At 51.4% G+C, this 22,955-nt stretch overlaps 1 protein-coding gene across 1 annotated transcript in view; it reads left to right on the top strand.

Moving 5' to 3' along the window:
- The window catches only part of Shisal1 (shisa like 1), a 64,865-nt gene extending 43,876 nt beyond the window's left edge, over positions 1-20,989 (top strand). Inside the window, exon 5 of the mRNA XM_052160752.1 lies at positions 17,745-20,989. Within this exon, the coding sequence (XP_052016712.1) occupies position 17,745 (1 nt within the window). The 3' untranslated portion in view covers positions 17,746-20,989. The remainder of the gene's footprint in view (positions 1-17,744) is intronic.
- Positions 20,990-22,955: the final 1,966 nt, after the last annotated feature.

The raw sequence follows: 22,955 nt of genomic DNA, 5'->3' as shown, positions 1-22,955 counted from the left end.
CCCTGGAAAGCTGGACTCTACAGAGCTCCGGCACTGAGAACAAACACCTAGTTTGTGGTAGGCACACTCTGAGTGAATGGCCTGTGTCTCTTGGGATGGTGTGTTGAAGGCCCCCCGCGAAGATCAGTGAGTGAACTACAGAGTGCACAGCAGGCTGAGGCAGCAGAGCTTCACAGCGCCTACGGACAGGGCTGACCCTTCCCAGCAGCCTCACAGCATGAGTGCCATCCGGGCAATCCAAGAAACTGAGGCCCTGGGAGAACCACAGGGGAATTCAGCATGGCCGATGTCTGAGCCCGGGGCCTGGGAATGTAGTTCCTTCCCTACTGGGACATCTGCCTCCTGAGATACCTGGGATACTTGGCTCAGGCTGGGTGTGTCACCAGCTGGAGAGTGTGGCTTCCCAGCCTCATCCATCCCTGGAGGGACTCCAAGGGTCCCCTATACCACAGGAAGTCTAGGGTTCCAAGTAGCCTCATAAAAAGCTCTCTCTGGCTTGGGGCAGCAGTGGTCTGAACTCAGCCTGGGCTCCTGCTGTTCCAGCCCTTTCCTGAAGGCTGAAGAGCCCTGATGGATTGTCCTGGTACATGCTTGGCCCAGGGGCCTAGGTTTAAGGTCTCTGTCCTTTCTCTTATACCAGCACCAAGGTTATTCCTAGCACTCAAGGTCCCAGCAGAAGTAGCCACCCACCTGCCTACCCTCCAGCCAAGCTACTCGCTACCCAATACCCATCCACCTACCCACGTACCTGCCCACTCAACTACCTACCTACCCACCTACTAACCCACACATTTACCCACCCATCTGCACACCCTCCTGACAGTCCACCCAACTAGCTAACCACCTGCCCCCGACCTGCCCTCGGGTCTATCTATCTTCCAGCTAGCTCCTCCCACTGCAGGAGGCCAGGCACCGCAGCCGTGCAGCACGCATGCTTATTTCTAGTTAATTTCATCCCTCATCCCCCTGAACTCCCCACATTTCCTGGTCAAACTCAGGCAACCTTGAAGGGCTGAGAGCAGCTGGGTTCATACACACCCACCTCACGGTGGAGAACCTCAGGCCAATTCGCTTCATGGAATCTCTGTATTTTCATAGGTGAAAATGGGTATAAACCAGATCACCACATGGATTCCAATGTGTCCAGGTCTCTGTGAATAGGAGCTATTATTATTACTGTTTTTAATTAGTAACTGATGGCGAGGGGGAAGGCCATCAGGCCGCACCTGGCTGATGTTTTGTTTCCTGCTGTCCCCCTGTGCCTGCTTTTCTGCCCTCCCTGAAAGGCTGTGTGGGATTCTGCATTCAGTTTTATTCACAGTAAATTGGCCATTATCATGCGAATTTCCTTAATGTCTCTAAACATCATTTGTGAAGTTCTCTCGTGCTGGCTTTAACTTAGTTCCCCACAGAGCAACATTTAAGACGGTTCACACTTTTCTTTCTTCTTTTGCTGTGACAACTAACAGTGACAGTGGCAAGGCCATGGGAAACAAGGGTGCACCAGCACCTCGCTGGCTCTGGCCTCTCCCTGAAGTGAGTTACTTCCGGGTGGACTCCAGGCAGGAAGGAGCCTGGGCCTGAGGCTGGGCTCACAGTCTGTTCGCTCCTGCACAGCTGCAGGGTCTGGTGGCACTACAGATGGGCTCATGATGCACCTCTGGGGCGCCATCTCTTTAATTGTCATGGTGTTATTGTTAATCCATTTTGTCTCCCCTCTCCGCGAGCCTCCCGTCTATTTTACTGCGCCTCTAAGACCGTTGATAATTGTCTCTGTTTCCATAAAGCAGCATTTATTTCTCAAACCTTGGTTCCTTGGGGTTCTCCTCCACATACACACCCTGATTGTTTACTGAGTACATTTTTAATTAACTTTCAGTCAAGTTGCTTTTCTGGAAAAAACAGGCTTGCCCGGCGTGGCACAGCTCAGTGTTTCCTATGTGTGTCCCACATGTCACGGGGTTCCCTGTCCCGTGTCAGGAGTGGCCACGATGATAATGGGAATTTGGGAGCCTCTTGTTAAATGGCAAAACAAACAAACAAACAAACAAACAAACAAGCACAGTGTATAAGCTGGTGATTAAATACACTGTAACAGACAGGGAGAGGGTAGCCCTTCAAAACTCCACATTTCTTGTTATGTTTCCGTGTTGACTGCGACTGGGTTCCTGCGATAGGGAATGCATGTCCTGGTCCATCTCATCTGCCCAGGAGATCTCTGCAGGATGGGCTGGCCTAGGGCATCCCTTCTGCATTTAGTAATGATGAGCTGGGGTGTTTAATGCCTCCAAAGCAGGCAGCATGTGCCTGCCCAGGATACTGGGATTCAGGCAGTGTAGAGGGATTCTGCTGGCCCCGGAGGACACAGTGTCCAGTGCTTGCCAACTCCTTCCTTGTCACTAGGCATTCAGACTCTAGTGCTGGAATGTTGTCACCTCAAAAAGCCTCACCTGCCCCTTGACCCATGACCTCTCTGGGGACAAACATGTCTCTTTTGTTCATGTTAAAAAATAACTTGTCTGCAGGGTCACCCCCAGATAGGCGGCTGATGGCCAGCACGTGGGGCCACCGTCGTTCTAGAAGACAGTTCGTCAGTTCCAGTCCATTCCAGGACACAGGGAAGAGGGGAGGGTAGAAAGCAGGACTGGCCACTGGTTCTGTACTGCCAGGTCTTTTGCCCCAGGTGGGGCCATCCTAGGGCCCTCTTTACCAGCTTACCAGCCCTGCGCCAATGCCAGTCTGGCTAGTACCAAGGGTCCCACAGACATCACAGAACCCTCGTTTGGACAGCCAGTGCTCTTTGGAGGCCACCTACAGGGTCCACACCCCATATTGAGGATTAGGAGTCAAGGGACAAAGAAGATGGACCTCAGAGCCTTTAGAAGCCACCGTTGACTCAGAGAAGGCCCCCACTGACCCCCAGCTGCTTTGCTTGAAAAATCAATGCCTTCTGTCAAGGGCAGGCACATCTGAGAGGTGGGCAGGGAGGCCATTTTGAAGACCATTCCAGGGTGACCTTGATGGAGCAGGGAGGTGACAGGTGCCTCTTCCAGCCTCAGTTCCCAGCAGACTGTAGGTCTGAAAGACTAGCAGCCTCTCAGCAGGCTGGGGGAGGGGTGCAGCTTTCGGTCTGGATTCCTGTGTCTTTGAGTAAGCCTCTACTTGCCCCCATGGGGAAAGCAGGGACTGTGAGGGAGTGCAGACAGGTATGCTGGGAGCTTGGGAACTTGGCAACAACAGGGCATCCATTTCCCAGCAGGCCTGCTTCCCTCACAGAGGCCTGTGCCCTGGTGTGGGGACCGATGTAACCCAAGTCACACACTTCATTCAAATGCCCTAACAGAAACTGTGTAAGCAGAGATACCAGACCCATGAGTCATTAATGAGAGGCATTTCATAAAGGCCAGGTATGACCCTCCATGAGGGGAGGGGACATCCCTCCATGTCCATGACAGAATCCCTATTATCTATCATCCTCTGAGCCACAGCGACTTACTCATGAGAAGGACCCCAAGAAAGCCCACACCCACCTGTCCTTCCCCACTCATGTGAGTTGGAGGAGGGGGTCTACACCCATGCCCCACCCCAGCTAGAAACAGAGGACAGCTGTCATTGCTCCTTCAGCTACACAGGAGAAGGGAACCTGGGGCTGAACTTGTTGCCATCGGCTTGGTCCCTGGATCTTTGTACCCCAGCACCCACTTCCTCAGTCATGCCAGCTGCCACGGGCTGGGTTCAGACTCGGCAGCGGGAGCTAGGCGTTGTGGGTTTGGGTGGGGAGAGCCAGGAGGCACAGCTATACAGGGCCCACAGCCTCCGTTACGCAACACCCCGGCCCAGCCAAGTGACCACCTAACACTCTACCAGAGACTTAGGGAGACCAGTGTCACCTCCAATCCAGGGACCCTTGGCTGCTACTTGACATGGGGACAGGTCTCGCTTCCACTGCCCCTCCCAATCTCCTCCTCCCATGATCTCCTGACCTGAGCTGCCCAATGGCCCCTCTAGACATTTCCTGACCAGTGCCCTCATGGGGAGGGAACCGACTCCCAGATAAGACACCTTATTCCGTAGGACAGGGTCAGGATCAGAGGGTATGTGGAGGGCTAGATGACACTTGGCCAGAGGAGCACTTCCAAGTCTCCCTCTTGTAATCACTGTGTCCCTGCCTCTACTGGGCCGCTTCTGTGTTTCCAAGGACGCACATCTTTGTTTCCTCGAAGAGCTCCCGTCCAGATGGGTCCCGATCGATACATGCATGTAATGGACCAATACTCTGTCTTCCTGAAAGCCATTAGTCAGTCGATGGCAGTAGTGTGTCTCCCAGCTGACAGCAGGAGGAGAGGCAGGACTCTTTGTGGTGCCTGGAGACAAGAGAACAGAGTCCATTAGTCTGAGAAATCTGAGCCTCTGGGTGGGGGTTGGGGAGGCCATGCACCACAACGGGTGGGTGGTGCCAAGGGGTACAGTGACTGTGCCCAGGCCAGGTGGGGGCTGCAAGGGGCTGTTCTGGAGTGGATGGGACCTGAAAGAGGTGGGTGCAGGGCAGGCAAGAGAGCATAGCAGACTCCAGAGAGACGTGGGCATGGCATGGTAGGCCAGTGTACTGAAGACGGGGCCCTCTGGGTCTCGGGAGAGAAGAGGAAGAGTAGGATGGATCCTAAGTAGCCAGGGCAGGTCTCAGGTGTAAAAGGAATGAGATGCCCAAAGGAGAGGTGGGGTCTCCATCAGGCATGGGGGCCCAGCAGGGATGCTGAGGAGGTTACCACCCATGAAAGATGGCTTGTCTCTGGCTGTTTTGGCAGCAGTGAACAAGGATGAGGGGTAGGGTGTGTGTGTGTGTGTGTGTGTCTGTGTGTGTGTCTGTGTCTGTCTGTCTGTCTTTCTCTGTGTGTGTTCTTTGTGTGTGTCGGCCTTTCTGTGTGTGTCAGTGTCTATGTGTGTCTGTATGTGTGTGTTCTGTGTTTGTGTATGTGAGACTGTCTGTGTATGTGTCTGTGTGTTTGTCTTTCTGTGTGTGCCAGTGTTTATGTCTGTCTTTCTGTGTGTGTGTGTGTCTGCATGTGTCTGTATGTATGTGTTCTGTGTCTGTGTGTGAGAGATTGTCTGTCTTTCTGTGTGTGTGTGTGTGTGTCTGCATGTGTGTGTCTGTGTCTGTCTGTATGTTCTCTTGATTCACAGTTGAATGTGAACCAGCATGTGGGTGTGCTGTGGGGTCCATGCGACATAGTATGTCCTTGCGTGCCAGGCAGGAAGTGAACATGTTTACATGCTGTGCTTGGGTTTGACCCTGGATGAAGCTTCTCTTCGTGCCCCACCCATGAGAGGGCGTTAGGAGGGTGGACTGGTTTGTTTCCTGTTGCTGTGATAAAACACTGACCGGAAGCGACTCAGGGAGGAAACTTTGGCTTACAGGTTCCATCTAGGGAAGTCAAAGCAGGGACTGGAGGCAGAAAGGTGAAGCAGAGACTACAGGGGGATGTCCCTTAGGGGCTTGCTCCTAGCATGCTTAGCTAGCTTTCTTATACAACCCGGGCTTATCTGCCTAGAGATGCCACCGCCCGTAGTGGGCTGGGCTGGGCCCATCCACAACAGTTAGCAATGAAGAACATGCCCAACAGCCATGCCTACAGGCTGGTCTGATCTGGGCGTTTCTTCAGTTGAGAATCCTTCTTCCCAGGTAGCTCTAGGCTTGTGTGAAGTTGACTGCTAACGCTAACCGTGACAGAGTCTGTGCTGGGCCTGGGTGACTAACAGGCTAGACTGCAGAAAGCAGAAACAGATCCCAGACTACACCCAGGTGTAAAAGAATGCAAGTGGGATCAGAGGGACAGATAGCTGTGGATAATCAGGGACAAGGATGACACCCCAGGGGCTGTAGATATATTCCATACGATTCACAAGACATAGGCCAAAGACTGGGCTGCAGGTCATAGCTGAGGATGCACAACAGACCTGATCCCAGCATTTAGTGCTGCTCTCCAGCCATAGCAAACTCCTATTCATCCCTCAGAACCTTGCAGAGGCCATTTCTTTGATGGGGTGTTACTTCTGCAGACCTCTCTCCCTGTGTCTACTGCAGTAAGATCCCTAACCACTTGGTCTGCACCCTGCCCAGGAGAACAGGGCATAAGTGAATCATCAGAGACCACAGGGCCAGGGCAGAGTCCTGGGTACCCTATTCTGCTCTCTGCCCCTTCTTGCTGTTTGACTGTGAGCAGCCGTGACCCTCTGTGTCTCGGTTCCACCTTCCCACAGAGCTCCTGACCTTCCCTGGCTGCTGGAGATGCTAATGGGACAAGAGTGGGTAAGTGGTTTAAAACCTTTGATGCAGGAGATGAAGGAGTCTTGATTCCCCTGGGGCGGGGAGTGGGCAGTTCCAGACAGAGGCCTGTGAGGGAAGGGCGGCACTGACAGACAGCTGATGGTGAACACGGGTTTCCTGTTAAAGCGGCACCATCAATTATTGACCAGCGTGACATTAAAAATTAACAGCCAAGATATGTGTGTGTTAAAAGGCATGAGCCTCCCACGGCTGACAGAGAATGTGACAGGGGGAAGGTAGCAGGAAGGACTACAATAAGGGAGCTTCAGAGTGCACAACCCACCTGTAGCCCCACCCGCAAGCCATGCTGACCATTGCCCCATGCCAAAAAACCGCTTAGCTCATCCTCCAGCTACCCCACAGAGGCTCCCTGACCCACAGAGGCTCCCTGGCCCACAGAGGCTCCCTGGCCGGTAGGACAAGGACATCCCTTCAGCTTCCAGACAGCTTCCCTCTGATGGAAAGGACTGGGATCATGTTAAAAACTCTTTGTTTTGAAACAGGGTTTCATGTAGCCCAGGCTGGCCCTGGACTTCTGATCCTCCTGCCTTCCCATACCCACTTTATGATGTTCTGGGTGTGGAACACGGGCCTTCACGCATGCAAGCCTCGCCCTCCACCAACCGATCCACACCTTCATCTCACACATCAAATCCTTCACAGTAGCACAGCGTCCTCAGGCAGAGTCACTGGACCCCTCTGCCGACGGCATCATTTGTGAGGCCACCCCAAGGGAGACCCAATGGGGAAAGGGAGCCAGACCTCGAGTGAGGAGAAGGAAAGGGGTGCTACCTTACCCTCCCCATGGTGGGAGTTCTTCCTGCCATTTAATGCTACTTTAGTTCTGAACGGTCATGAGCACAGCCAAGGAGAAGTGGTTCCAAGACCACACACACACACACACACACACACACACACACACACACACCTATTCCTCTCTGGAGCCTGCGTTGGAACCCCTGGGCTACCCTACCTCTTGCTGTTTGAACTTGGACCTGGAAATCTCCTTGCTCCAGGAGCTGGAGGTTTGTGGCCGCTGACGTGGACCCCTTTGAGTGAAGGTGGCATCAGCCGCCGTCTTCTGAAGGACACTCCTGTCCTTCAGGGTGTCTCCCTACTTACATAGTATCCATGCTGAGCCCAGCTGAGCAGATCTGAGGGAGGAGGCTCGTGGAAGCAGGTGACAATAATTGGGGGACAGGGAGGCGATGACTTGTCCTAGGGGATATCCAGGACCTGGTCCACACTGCTAGCGGCCAGGCCTCGCTGACCACCCAAGACTTACTGGAAACAAAGAAGGAACACAACACTGAGGTGCAGAGAGGCTGGGTGCAGAGGCAAACTACAAAGTCCTACAATATGGGGCAGAGCTGAGGGACACCAGAGCCAAGGGACCCTGGAACCCAGGGACTCCAGAACTGAGATACCCCAGAGCCATGGCACACCTGACATGAATATTAAGTTGATACTCCTACTCCTTCAGGAGGCTGTAAGGGATGTCTTGAGGCGCCCGCCCTCACTGCCCACAGCCCTCCCTACCCATGGCAGCTGCCGTCTGACCTCTCTTTCTGTTTCCTTTCTTTAAAAAAAAATTTAAATTTTATGTGTGGGTGCTTAGCCTAAGTCTGAGTACTACTTGCAAAGCTGTTTCTTGTTTAGGCCAGAAGAGGGAGTCGGACACCCCAGAATTGGAGTTACAGGCAATTGTGAACTTCCATGGAGGTACTGGGAATCAAATCAGAGTCCTCTGCAAGAGCATCCAGTGCCCTAACTGCATCTGAGACCTTTCCTCTCTAACATTATCCCGGTTGTGCTCGACTGGCCACGCCTCTTGTTAGGATCCTGAACAGAATCCCAGCAGCAAGTTCCCTGACTTCAAGGCAGAATCACAGCTCTCAGGGGTGGGAGCAGGAACCTGCTTAGAGGCCCTGCTTAGCAGCACAGGCCAGGGTGTGGCCGTCAGGGTGGGTGTATGCTCAGCTCTCCTGCAGTTTAAGGGTGTGTGCCGGCCTGCTCACACCCTCACCCAGTCCCAGTGAGAGCCAGTGGCATCTGAGTGCCTTTTGCGTCATTGCATGGATAGCGCCCCCTACTGGAGACCTGCCACTTGTCAGGACCACATCTGCTGCCCAGGCTGCCATTGTGCCCTGGGACTGCATCTGCCGTCAGCACCCTGTAGCTCTCTCAGCATCCCTGCCTTCTGCTCCCTTGTAAAATGTGCTTAAAGTTGTCCCAACTGTAGGGTTGCTGGGAGAACACCCCAGGAAATGTGTCACGGTCCTGCCCTGGCCCGGCATCCAGCCGGCGCTAAGTGGCTATGAGCTGTTGTCATCCCGGGAGCCGCGTCCACACTTCACCTGCAGTTAGGCAGAAGGCTTTCATCTCTCCTTCGCTGTTATTGTTCCAGACTCGCCCGGCTTTCTGGAAGCGTTCATTACTATTCAAATTGCCAGGTGCTCTATCTCATTTCAACCAGGCTGCAGACGCTGGCCTACCCTGCCTGCCAGCTGCACAGCTTCTCCTCTCTCGCCCCCCGCCCCTTGCCTGGCTCAGGTGCAGATTGGAGGCTGTGTTGCTCAGTGGTTAGCGGCACAGGCCAGACTCCAAACCCTAGCATTGGCTGGACATTAAGCCTGGGCGAATCAACTGTCCCCTCAGAGCCCAAGTCCTTTCCTAGTACAATTTGAAAGTGGGATATTGAGGATGGGGAGCACAGGGGAGAGCACTTCGAGAAGGCCTAGCCTAGCCAACACTTTCTGGCCCTAACTTGCCTTCCTCAGAATATTCTAGAATCCCTGGGCCCTGGGATGGAGTCCGGGGACCTTCACCTAGAGTCAAGGTCTGTAGTGGCTGTTGTCTTTCCTACCAGGTCAGCTATGGCTTTCTGGATGTTTTTAACCAGGCTGTTCCCTAACCACCCATCCCCCAGCATCAACCAACGTCCTGATCAGGCCCCACTGAGCTGAGGACCAGGCCAGGTCTCCCAGGACCCAATTTTCAATGCTACCACTTCATAGCAAGGAATCCCCTGATCCTGTTTGGGGCCCTTGTGCTCTGTCTCAGCTCAGAGTCCTGGAGGGAGGCAGTGACTTATGACTTAGTCCCATGATCCCAGCTCCAGCTCCAACGGGCTACAGAAGATACTATTATGATGGGCTTCCAAAAGTCATGTGGGAGACTGTGGCATCAGCCCCGAGTGAATGAGTGTGGCTGCCACTGGCCCTAGTTCTTCTGGGGCTGGAGCTAGTGGGGGTTTGGGAGCCAGCAAGACATATAGTGAACAGGCACTGCTGTGGGACAGGAGCCAGCAACCAGTCGGGGACAGTTTCTTCATCCTGGGCTCCGTGTGACCAGCTGTGATCACTATGAGCATTCCTTCCAGAAAGTTAGGGCAAGGCCAGGCATCCTAACACGCATGGTCTCTGCTGTGGCTAATGCCCAGCAGATACTCCACTATGCCCATAGACCAGAGCCTAGCATGATCATCAGAGAGGCTTCATCCAGAAACTGAGTGGGGCAGATGCAAAGACCCACAGCTAAACATTAGACAGAGCTCAGGGAATCCTGCAGAAGAGGGGGAGGAAGGATTGTAGGAGCCAGAGGGGTCGAGGACACCAGGAGAACGAGACCCACAGAATCAACTCAGCAAGGCTCATAGGGACTGAACTGAGCGAGAATCAGGGAGGGAGCAGGTATGGGTCTGACCTAGGTCCTCTGCATCTATGCTATGGTTGTGTAGCTTGGTGTTCTTGTGGACTCCTAACAGTGGAAGCAGAGGGTTGTCTCTGACTCTATTGCCTGTTCTCAGGACCCTTTTCCTCCTATTGGGTTGCCTCATCCAGCCTTGACATGAGGGGCTGTGTGCCTTGTCTTAACGTAATTGACATGCATGTTCAGTTGACATCCCTGAGAAGTCTGTCCTTTTCTGAAGGGAAAGAGAGGAGGGGTAGATTTGGGGGAGAGAGGAGGTGGGGGGCAGGGAGGGGCTGGGAGGAGAGGCAGGAGGGGAAACTGAAGCCAGGATGTGATATATGAGAGAAGAATAAATTAGAAAAAGAAAGAAATACATAAAAAAAATCGTGAGCCAGACAAAGAGGAAAAGAGAGAGAGAGAGACAGGCAGAGAGAGCTAGCTGTCTGTACTGGAGCCTGAGGCTGATGAAAATCGAGTCCTGCATCAATGGCCAGGCCAGCAGTCCACATAGAGAGACCAGAGGCCCTGAGGCAGTGGTACCCAGATGCTGAAGAAGTAAAGTGGCCCTGGTATGTTTGGACAGTTTTGAAGGTGAGCTCAGTGAGCCTGGCAATGGATTGTACCTGGAGATGAATGACAGGGGTGGGGCTGGGGCTGCAGAGATTAGAGAAGCCAGAATGGAGGGAGGAAGGAGCAAGTTTAACTTTAGAGGGACAGGGAGGAGTTTGCTGTGGGTCATGATAAGAGTAAGATGCCTGGAAACCAGGGGGAGGGGAGATCCAAGAGGAGGCTGAGCCCTCCCTGCTGAGGTCTCACTCAGCCTGTATCAATGCGTGCAGGTCACTGTCAATCCCTTGGGAAGGAGACCAAGATGTTTACAACCAGACCTGGACCTGCAGCCTCTGGACCTCTGCAACCCAGCTACTCTGGTTTCTGGTTCAGTCCCCACCACCCCTGGTGTGGGAGTCAATGCCTCTGAGCTGGCACAGCCTTCAGTTGTGGCCCCTGTTGCTGCACAGATGACCTTGTGAGGTCTCTTCTTACCCTATGGGTGACTGGAGGGACTGAGTGGCATCTGGATCAGGACACAAGCATCTGTCCCATGGGTGCAGATCCTTCCAGCTGCCATGGAAATTGAGCGCCCTCTCTGAACTTGGCCTGTCCAGTGAGTGAGGGATTGTGAAGAAATAGGCCTCTCCCGGTAGTCTGGGCTCTGATCCGCCCACCGCCAACTGCAGATGCCTTTGCCTTTGACAAGCTTTCATATTGCCTCTTTCCCAGAAAGACAGTTATGTCATGGTGGCTTTCTGATAAAGCTGGGGTGACTAGAACATTGTCTCTTGGGTCTGGCCCTCTTGGTTGGTTGGTTGGTTGGTTGGGTTGGTTGGTTGGTTGGTTGGTTGGTTGGTTTGATTGGTTGGTTGGTTGGTTGGTTGGTTAGTTGGTTGGTTGATTTGGATGGTTGGTTGGTTGGTTTGGTTGGTTTGGTTGGTTGGTTGGTTGGTTGGTTTGGTTGGTTGGTTGGTTGGTTGGTTTGGTTGGTTTGGTTGGTTTGGTTGGTTGGTTGGTTGGTTGGTTGATTTGGATGGTTTGTTGGTTGGTTTGGTTGGTTGTTTGGTTTGGTTGTTTGGTTTGGTTGGGTTGGTTAGTTGGTTGGTTTGGTTGGTTGGTTGGTTTCTTTGGTTGGTTGGTTAGTTGGATGGTTGATTTGGTTGGTTGGTTTAGTTGGTTGGTTGGCTAGTTGGTTGGTTGTTTGGTTGGTTTGGTTGGTTGGTTGTTTGGGTCACTCAAGTTAATCTGTGCTCTATATGTGCTGGGTAACATCATGGCCCTGGGGGTTTCAGTGTTGCCAAACCAGCACCAAGCTCGGCTTAAGGAGAGACACAGTGTAAATGGCCTGTGTCTCTATCAGCAGGGAAGCAGCTGCCACAGAGAGAGCAGCCTGAGCTGAGTGAAAGAAGGAGGAGTTATGGTTTAACCGTGGCAGCCAACAGGTACCGTTGGGGGGAAATGGGCAGAGCATACTGAGCGATGGCGTGTGTATCCTGTGTGGAGTGTGACTGATAATGGCAGATCACATGACATGGGGACCAGGAGGCCCTAAGACAGGACTCAGCAAGCCAGGGCAGTTAGGGCTCCAGGTGAGGGGGTGGCAATCAGGGGCACTGTATCAGTTTGCTCAATGCTGTGACAAACTGACAAACACCACTTCAGAATGGAAGGGTTCATTCCATCATAGTGAGAAAGGCATGGCTGTGGGAGTGTTAGATGGCTGGTTAGACCATATCTGGTAAGGAAAAAGGGGGAAAGGCAGCTCCTGTTCATCTTACCTTTGCTTTTTAATCACCTAGGACCCCACTCATAGAATCGTGCCACCCACATTTAGGACAGATCTTCCCACCTCAATGTAGCTCATTTAGAAACTTCCACAGACAGGCTCCTTGGTTTGTCTCCTAGGTCATTTGAGAGTCTGTGAAGTCCACAGTGCGCGTTAACCATGACACACAGAAAGGGATGAGTGTCAGCCCCAGCGGGTTCTGAAGGCAAGAGACCAAGGTCCCAGCTCAGAGACGTTCAGCAGAGGTGATCTCCCATCCCCAAGGCTCTGTAGGAGGGACATGGCTGGCCACAGTGACAAGCCCTTCTCCCTTCACTCATCTCCCATTCAAACACTAACCTCAAGAGACAGAGTCTCAGTGGAAGTGGGTAACTGGGGTTGGCCTCCATTTCCTGTCTGCCGTCTGCCTCTGGATCCTCCCAGAGCTGAGCCACAAGGTTCCTGCTCCTGTGGGCTGCAGCCCACAGAGCTTGTTCCATCTGCCATGACCTTCTCCGCCATGATGAACCGTACCAGAGACCCAGATAAATCTGCCATGTTCTAAGTTGCTTCTTTTCAGGAATTTGGTCACCGTGGGGAACGGGGAACCCCACTTGCAATAAGCACTAGTGACTGAATAGCAAAGAGGGTTAGTTTATTTCAACTTTATAAAGTTGGGCAGCAAAGGACTGTTTCTTTAGCCCCCAACCCATGCCCTTCCTCCTTTTCCTCACTGGCTGAGTAATCAGGGAACACTGGCACATGTCACCATCGGTCACCCACAAAGCTGGCACGTGGCTTTATCTGTACATCCTACACCCTGGTTATTTCAAAGCCTATGGGGTACACAGCTTAGTTGCATCTTTGAGTCATTAGGCAAGCTTGGCGGTTAGCAATTTTTTTACTCTAAATTTTTAGCCTGAGTGGGGAAGGTAGATGAACAGGTGTTAGCAGGCCCAGTATTTCTTAATCATGTGTAGCTGATCCCATAATCAAGATGGTCCATTTTCATGTTTTACTTCTCACAGTCACTGAAACAGGAAAAATAATATTAGCCTGCAGTGGTTGATTTGTTGACTTGACATACCCAGGAAGAAGGAAGGTCGGCTGAAGAATTGCCTCCATCAGATTGGCTCGTGGGCATGTCTGTGCAGCATTTTCTTGATTATCTATTGGTGTAGGAGGGCCCCGCCCACTGTGGGCGGTATCTTTCCTAGGCAAGGGGCCATGATCTGATTAAGGAAAGTAGCTGGAGGTGAGCCTGGAGTGGCCACTGAGCAGCGTTCTTTCTTTCTCAAACACCTGCCTTGAGTTCCTGCCTTGGCTTCACTCCATGGGGAACTGTAACCGTAAACTAGAATAAACTCTTTCCTCTCCAAGTTGATCTTGGTTATGGAGTCTACTACAGTAGAAAACAAACTAGAACAGTACCATGTAGGTGGTGTTAGAAGTCCTTAGAAAACACCGAGGCTGAAGGTGACTGGAAATACAGTCTGAGATGAAGGTGTCTGGGAAGGTTGGCCATCAGGGACCTGGGCAGCGGTGGCCTCAGAAACCAGGAATGATCAGCAGAAAGGCCAGGAGGATGCAAGACCAGGAGGCATCATGGAGGCGGCACCACTAGGCCAGTACCGGGGTTGGTAATTGATGACCACAGATTTAGCAGCGTGCAGGTCTCTAGAGAGCCAGTCTAGTTAGAGGATGGAGTTGGACAGGAAGCATACAGTCCTCCTTTGCCAGCTAAATCTTCCCTTTTGTCTCTCCTCACTTCTGCTGTGTTGGAAACCCCAGCTGTTTCCATGGTCCATTGCTCTCCAAGAACCAACAGCTGGATTTGCTTATGAGCTTCATCTTTGGGCTGATGTTTTTCAATCTCTTTCTTGCTTCTTGTGACTTCCTCAGTTTTGTTTCTTTTGTTTGCTTTTTGTCCTGTCTGAGTCTGGTGATCCACTTGTGTTTTCATGTTTCTGAAGGGCTTTTCTGAGGCTATGAAACCACCTTTCGGTGCAGCCTTGGCTGCACCACTCAGATTTGGAGATGTTATCTTCACTTTTGACCACTTTTGAAACTCCCACTTTTCTTGCCTGAAGTTTTACAATTTTTATTCTTCACTCTCTCTTGTTCATTTTTTTAAAAAAAAGATTTCTTTATTTAACTCATGTATAAGTACACTGTTGTTATCTTCAGACACACCATAAAAAGGCATCAGATCCTATTAGAGATGGTTGTGAGCCACCATGTGGGTGCTGGGAATTGAACTCAGGACCTCTAGAAGAGCAGCCGATGCTCTTAACCACTGAGCCTGCTCTCCAGCCCCCTCACACTTTTTGACTCAGGGATTATTTTAAAGAGTTTATAATGTTTTCAGCAGTAGTCTTTATTTTGTTTTGTTGTTTTTCTCTGGGGTGTGTGTTCATATATATATATATATATATACATATATATATATATATATATATGTATACATGTGTGTGCACGTGCATGTGGAGGCTGTGGGATAACACCATGCATCTTCCCTAGTCACTTTCCACCTTACTGTTTGAGACAAAGTCTCTCACTGAACCTGGAGCTCACCCATTTGGCTAGACTGGATGGCCAGCGAGCAGAGCCTGTCTCCTCGGTTATAAGAGTGTGCCATGACACCTAGTTTTTTACGTGGGTGCTGGGGCTCTGAACTCAGGTTCCTATGCCTGTACGGCAAGTACTGTACCAGCTAAGGTCCCGTTGTTTGTTTGTTTGAGTCTTGCTGTGTAGCCCAGGCTGGCCTTAAACTGTGTTTTGAAAGCTGAGATTGTAAGTGTGCGCTGCTTGCACCTCTTATACATGACTTGTGTTGTTCGTTTAAATTCTGTTGTATTATGAACAGATAATGTTTTAATTCTGCTTTTGGAAATTTAGACACTTTTTCAACATTTGAATAAAGAGTAGATCCCATTTAATATACGCTTGTGTGAGGGGTGTGTGTGTGAGAGAGAGAGCGGAGAGGGATTCCCTTATGTACATTTTGGCCACTCCATGTATCGTGGAGAGAGGAGAACTGGGGGGTACCGATGATAGTCCATTTGCCTCTCTTTCCCAACTGTTCATATGAAGCAAATACCAAGGCTATGTTGCACTGTGCACAGGGATCCACCAGTGTTGGACTTTGGTGGTCACTGGCCCTACCGTCCTCACAACTGCCCTTGCTTCTCTTATTCTCTCTGCCTCTTTCCCCGACACACCTCCATTTTGTTTTAGGTAGCCTAGAATTCCCGCCACACCCAGTTGATTCAGTGCCAAGGATGGACCCCAGGACTGTGCATCAGGAAAGCATTCAGCAGGGCTCTGAGTTAAACCCAACTTCACCTTTGTCTGGGGTTTCCACCATGACCCTCAGTTCCTCCTGGTTTGCAACTGTGTATCACCATGCACACTTTCTTCTGAAATGCAGTAGAGCACACAGACCTTACCATCTGACCATTCTGAAGCCTGGCTCCAGCGGCTTGAAGTGTGGGCCTTTCTGAGTCACTTGGCCTGAAGTGAAATGTCTCTGCAATCCCCACTAAGCATCTTTTTCTTTTTTAGCTAGTTCGTACGGCTCATTAATGTCTACTGCTGCAGCAAACACACTCAGCCCCATTTCTGTCGTCCTGGTTTATGATACATTTTTCGCGTTTATAGCTTTGGTGGGGGCTGTCAATTTCCCCCATATGGCCTGGGTTTTCTTTGTTTTATTTTCCGTGTAAATGTCTTCTGATCACTCGGAAAGCTGTGTTTGGATACCATGGTTACCTCCATAATTATAATGGGATGTGATAGGCTTAATTGTTTATTTCTTGATACGGTATTTCTTTTCTCCCCACAACAAAGTCAGTACTCGCTGACTTAGCCTTCCTCTCCTGTTGTCTCCCGATCACCATTCTCCTTTGTCCTAAGCATTTTCATACTTCCATTTGACTTATACTTCTGAAGAATCCTTCAGACCCCCAACTCTAAATGAGTCAGACCTCGTTTATCTAAACCGCCTCCTCCTCACCCCATCCCTCCTACGATCTGTTATTTATACCACTTCCCTGTTTTCATTCCTGTTCTCTTGTGTTCTTGTCAGAACCCTTGGGCTTTTTCAAACATGCTCCTAGAACGGGAGCCTTCTCTGTGCCCACTCATGTGCCCGAGGCTGTCTGCTGGTGATTTTTTTAAGAAGGGTTCACGGTGATAGTAATTCAAATACATATCAAGAAAATCTTTCTGCTGACCTCATGCTTGAAAGATGATTCTGTTGCGCAGCCTCTAAACTGCTTAGTTCATTCATGCATTTAACAAATATTTATTGAGTTCTACTGTGTGCTGGTTGCCATTCTAGGCCCTGGAAGTTCAGGATAAAGAAACAGCTTATCACCTTGGCCCTCTCGTAACTGGGTAGACTTTGACTTCTCTGTTCCAGTCACCCCATCATGTGGTTACCCTCATCTGCAAAGGTCTCTGAGAAGACAGGGATCTGCAATTGGGTAGCTGTTTTTATGTTGTCGTTTGTGGTGGTGGGGGGAGGTTAAATTACATTGATTTCATTATTTCATGTGTGTGTGTGTGTGTGTGTGTGTGTGTATACATTGCAGTCATGTGTGAGGGTCAGAGGATAACTTTTGAGAGTTGATTCTCCCTTTCCCTGAGGTATCAGGCTTGGGACTTTTACCATTGAGCCAGTTCACTGGCCTTGGCTAGTTGTCCTTGGCATGGTGATCTGTGGCGCAGGCATAGATGAGTTTGTCCCTGCTCCCTGTTGTCCTGCCTGCGACCTGGCTCAGCCCAGGGCCCTCAGTCCTCCGTCTTCAGGCCTCTCTTGTCTTCTGTCTCATCCCAGGTCCAGGCAAGTCTTGGGTTTCTTTTCATGACTTTATCTGACCCAAAGCCATGGTTTGAGACCCATCCAAAGGTTTGAGTCCAAGAGGCATCAATGGGATTTTTTTTGTTAGCTCATCACACAAGGATGTATGTTCACCCAAATTGAAGTACTTTGGAAGGCTAAAGGGTATTTAAAAAAAAAAATTATGTTCAATGACACGTGTTCACTGGACCTGTTTCAAGCCAAGATATTGACTCAAGCTGTGGGAGATGAATGTCGTTGGCCTTCTTAGTTGATCTGATGAGTTAAAGAGTGAGGACTGTGCTTACCTCTGCAATCCCTGTTTTAATAAGCAGCCTGCTGGCTCTGTTGGGTTTTTCCAGATAGATTTATACCATTAATTGGGATTCAGGATTTTGTATACAAGTCTGACACTCCGATTGATTTTCTTATCTTACTGCACGGGCCAGGAGCTCTAGTATCCCGTGAAACCGCAGTGTCACAGACTTTCTCGTATCCAGAGTACAAATGCCATACGATCTTGGCTTTTTCCTCACGCTAACGCTTCTTTCTTCCACTCTCTCCAGAAAACCCTTTTGCTGTGCCTCAGGATGGAGGAGGCTAGACCCAGAGCACCTGGTGCAGCCTCCAAGAGCAGCTTCAACCAAGACACCAGGGAGAGCTGGGGCAGTGGCGTGGTAACAAAAGAGGAAATACCACCTGTGCCCAGAACCCCCTTCCGTGAACTTCTGAGACTAGGAGCAAACTCAGGGTCCGGGGACAGGGTGCAAGAACGGGGCTCTGAGCCACCTGTCTGCAAGCAATAGTTCTCTCTGGGGCCGGTGACTTCTGAGAAGAGACTCGGTGTGGACTGAGGTGACCAACACTAAGCTACCCTGGTTAATCCCGGCCAGAGGGATTTGGGGCCGTGAGTTGTACCGTGGTCCAAACACTGATGTTTCCCCTGCCTTCACCCCCCTCCAATAGCGGCCCCCTTAGGCCTATCCATGTCGGAATATTGAACTTGAGTGTGTGCGCACACGTGTGTGATCAGGGTGTTTCTATATGTTCAGTCAGTTAGGTTTTCATTGGGCTCCATTGCCACTGGCCGCAGGTTCTCCGGTGAGCACAAGTTGCCGTGTGGCTGAGGAGTCTTGCCCGTGTCCTTGTCTGAGGCTCAGGCCTCTTGCTGTGGCCAGCAACTGTGAGCCGGGTGGAGTCGGTAGGCACAGAGTCCAGCCTTCCTGGCCCACAAGCAGTGGGGACTGGAACATACCTGTGACAGCTGAGGCTGGTGGAATCAGATCCCCTGGCAGCAGTAAGAGGAAGCATCTTAACTGGCTTTGGGCAGCCCAGGCTGGATGTGTGGTGTGAACCGTCACAGCCCTTGGGAGGTGGGGGTGCTAATGTCATTGGAAACAGTGCAGCTTGGGGGAGGGTGCCACATTTATATGGTGGAAAGAGATCAGCTCCACAGTTTGGCCCCAAGGTGACAGGAACCCGAGTCCAGGTTTTGATTCCCAGGGTGTAACAGGCTCCATAACCCAGGTGCCCCAGTGTGGTCAGTGGGGCATGTACCAGACATTTTCCCAGTGAGGGCAACACCTTCTCAGCCCAGGTCCTCCACTGTCATTGCCTGAGCCTCACCCACAAGCTGGCACTAGCTACATGCCTGCTATGCACCAGGCCAGGCAGGGAGAAGGTCCAGAGGGTGAGTGGGGGCTGCGCTTTGCCCTGGGGTACCACACCTTGAAGGGAGGAAACCACACAGCCTCATTGATGGGTCCTATGGAAATCCAGAGCAGAGGGTTCTATGAATCTATCCACTTAAAATGGGGGAGGGGGGTGCAAGTAAGCCTGGGTCCTCATAGCATCTGCCCAAAGAGCTCATCATCCCTGCCCCAAATCCCACTGCCCTGGGGCACACAACCCCCAGAAGGGACCCTGTAAATCTCCAGAGGCCACATTGCCAATGTAGACACGGCCATCTTGCCCCTACGAAGGAGGCCAAAATGTCCCCGCCCTGTGGCCAATTCTTCCTGAAGCTGCATCCTCGCTTGATCAGTGCTGTCCCCGCATGGGTTGGTGACCTTCCCTCCCCTACACCGTGGAGAACAATAAACAAGGGGCAGCGAGGAAGGGAGAGCCAGCATGGAGGTGCCCGTGAAGACCACAGAGCTATTTCATGGAGGCCAAGTGGGGCTTGGGTGGTTAGAGATGGTTAAGCCAGGGTCTAAACGGGGTCTGCATAAGAGGAGTGTGCCCAGGCAAGTGGCCGCCAATCCGAAAGCCACAAGAGTCTCCTGCCTGTCAGGTTCCTAGGGGTAAACAATCCAGGATGGCCAGGAGCGGCAGAGGTGAAGGGATGGGTCCACATGCGGGTCTCTGTGCTCGCCCTAGTGGTTTACACACGCGATGCTTCATCATTGATAGCGCCGAGCCGTGTTCTAGGACATTAAGTTCTTTCCATCTGGCAGGCTCTGTATTCTTCAGCCCACACAAGGGAGGGATAGCTCCATCTGTAGGCATGAAAGGTGTCACTCTGATGGCTCTAGAGGCCTATTGGGCCTACTAGCCTGTCTCTGCCCCCAGCCCATTTCTCTCAGATGCTGTGTTCCTCACACATCCTAGAGAGCCTATGTTTGGATCTTGATTAAAAATGGGCGTGGTTCCTCTCCCACATCCTGGGGTGTGGGGCAGCCATCACCCTGGAGGGTTCTTAGCAGTGGACTGGCTGGATCAGGTCACACTTAAAGCCCCTAGGGAGAGCCTCTACTGGGAAAAAAAAATCCTGGGGCTCATAAGATAAATATTCTGACAGCACACGAGCAGAGTGATCACAGGCCCTCCTGCCTCAGTTTCCCCAGTCCTGAGAGGAAGGAGTTATAGCAGATGTTGAGGTAATTTCTGGTTTGGGGTGGTTCTGGGTGACACTCCTGCAGCTGCTTGCACAGGGCTCAGAGCTACTTCCTCTGTGACGCCTCCTTCCTCAGACTCAGGGTACTGGGTGGGTGTGGGGGTCCCCATCAGAGGCCTGTTAGGGAATAGCTAAAGGTCCCCACGAGGCTTCTGGTTGGCATCTGCTAGGATGAATCTCTCATGTATGTGTCTGAGGCTAAGAATCTAGACAGCGTCCAGGACACAGAAGTACCCCTCATCCCCAGAGGACAGCATAGCCTTTGACTCAACAGGCCCTGGGGACCCTGATCCCTCCCAGCTGGTTGACACTGGTTTACTCACCACCCAACCTCTCTGAGCCTCCTCTCTTCAGCGGGCAAACGGGTTAGAGGTCAGGGTCTTACCCAATGCTGGCTCCAGAGCTACCGGAAGCAAGAGTTGTGTCCATGTGGGTGTGAGCACCTGGGGGGGGGGTTTCCAGGACCCCAGATGGCCATGATGAAAATCTGTCCCCTGTCCGTGGTGTCTGTGAGTGACAGATGTGCCAATTAATGGCATGAGCTAAGAGGACACAATGTAGAGACAAGGTCCCGTTTGAGCTGTGTCTCTGCCAATCTTCCCACTGCTGTCTCCTCTAGCCACGTCTGTCTTCTTCCCATGAGCCTCGGGCTGCAGTACACAGCGGCAGCAACAAGTAGCCACAGGAAGCAGAGAAGCTGCAGACACTGTGTGCCCACGGAGGAGTACAGAATGTTCTCGTGTCTGTCTGACTTTTTCCCAGTGGGAACTGTATGTCCCTCGTGATCAGTGCCACACCCTGTCATCTGTGTGCTCTGGTGCCTCCTCCCTGGTTGGCTGTACTCACCAAGGAAATGGCTTGTGGGAGTGGCCAAGCATCTGAAGGTGACTGTAACCAGTGTGCAACAGGCTTTAATCCAAACAGGAGCGCGCGCACGCGCACACACACACACACATACATATACACATATATGTGCATACCCAGGAAACATACATGTATACACACACACACACACATGTGAACATAACTTACACTTGTTCATGTGCCCACACATGCAGATGCACACACACAATGTATTCACAAATGCACACATCCGTGTGTGCACGTGTATATACTCACACCTGTGAGTGTAATTTGCACATGTTCAGTAATGCTCCTGTGAACATACATATGTATACTGAGAACAGATATAGGCACTCATGCATACCTGCACACCCAGGAATACCACATACACATGTCCACAGGTGTCCAAAAATACATTCGCATGTGCATACATGCACCCACATGTGAACACACACATACATGCTCGGCAAGAGGCTGTGAGAAGATCCTTGGGCTTCCAGGCATTACTTAGTGGCTTGTTTTAATTTTTCAGTCTGCCTGCTTGGTTTCCACTATCGGGAGTTGCTTGGGAGGTAAACATGAGATTCCCCAGGCATTTGGGCACAGGTGACAACCTGAACGACCTCCTGAGCATTTCCTGTGTGTGTGAAGGGCATGGAGCCAGCACACGCCTGATGGGGGGAGGGGGGACCTCTCCTGGGGCAGTGGCAGCCTCAGGCTGAGTCACACAGCTCACCGTGTGTGTGCCAGTAGCTGTCTGGTCAGAGGACCACGAGGGGATGATGTCCTGGGGCGAAGGTGGTATTCTGTACCCTCTAGAAAATGAGGCTTCGTGCCTATTGTGTGTCAGGTACAACCATGGTTTCCTGCTCCTTCCTCGGCCTCAACAATGTGCCTGCACTTCATGGCTGTGGTTGATTGACAGCTAAGGCCATCAGTGCAGGGACACGTACCACCCACACGCTGCTCAAATCCTCATCTGTTCAGCAGACACTTGTTGAGCAGCTCCGGCTGCTCCTGCTGTCACTGGCACCCACCTGAAACCGCTCCTGTGCAGACACAGGTGTTGCATCAGAAAACATGCGGTGGTCCCCCCACAGGCCGGTGGTCTACCACTGCTGACCTGACTCTGTGCCTAACAGAAACACTCCCACCCCCCCCAAAAAAAATACAGACCATTTCTCTGTCCCTCCCACAAAAGTGACCTTGGAGGTGGTGTCGCCTGTCCCACTCCACCGTTTCCAGTCCAGACTCCTGCCAGGCAGTCGGTGCTAGAAATGCTTGATGAGTGAATGGATTTAAACTGTGAGTCAGTCACTCGGGTGGTTAACACTCCTATCTTTACGTCAAAGCCCTAACCCATTTACCCTTGACAAACTAGAACTGCCCTCTAATACATATAGAGTCTCCTTGTAGTTAGTGTCAACTGTAAATTAAGTGTAGGGACAGCAGCTAGAGTCATGTGGCCTCCATGGCCTCCCATTTGGTTACAGCTAGTGCCTGACTAATGTGAGCTTTTAGGCCTGTGTCTCAGTTTCTTACATCCAGTCTCTTCCCATTTCTCCCCACTGTCTGTATCTAACTAGCGGGAAATGTCCCCTTCTGGTATCCATAGGTGAGCGCATGGGCGACGTGCAATAAACAAAGAAGCTGCAGGGCCAGAGCCCAGCCACTCGGGAGAGGCAAGAGGCCTTCCTGCAAAGGACTTGTTCCTCCCTGGGTCAGTGGGACAAAGCAGGTAGGCAGGATGGAGCAGGAAGGTATCTCGAGGCTAGAAATGCCAGGCTCCTGCTGAGCAGGCACAGGGATAGCTATCTCTCAGAGCCTACGACCAGGAAAACCAAAAAAAAGAAAACAAAAAACAAAAAACAAAAAAAAACTGGCATCAATATTCTCCCTCTTCCTAATCCGATGTAATAACAGTGTGTGTTACACTGGCGCTGTCTTGCTGCGTTTGTCTTTCTATATAGTGGTTTTTATAATGACGTCCTTAGTTTTAATAAAGGAGAAATCGAGTCAACTGTTTTCCCTGGTTGAA

The sequence above is a fragment of the Apodemus sylvaticus genome, chromosome 17, assembly GCF_947179515.1.
Source record: "Apodemus sylvaticus chromosome 17, mApoSyl1.1, whole genome shotgun sequence".
Taxonomy (NCBI): domain Eukaryota; kingdom Metazoa; phylum Chordata; class Mammalia; order Rodentia; family Muridae; genus Apodemus; species Apodemus sylvaticus.
This window is presented reverse-complemented; position numbering and strand designations above follow the sequence as displayed.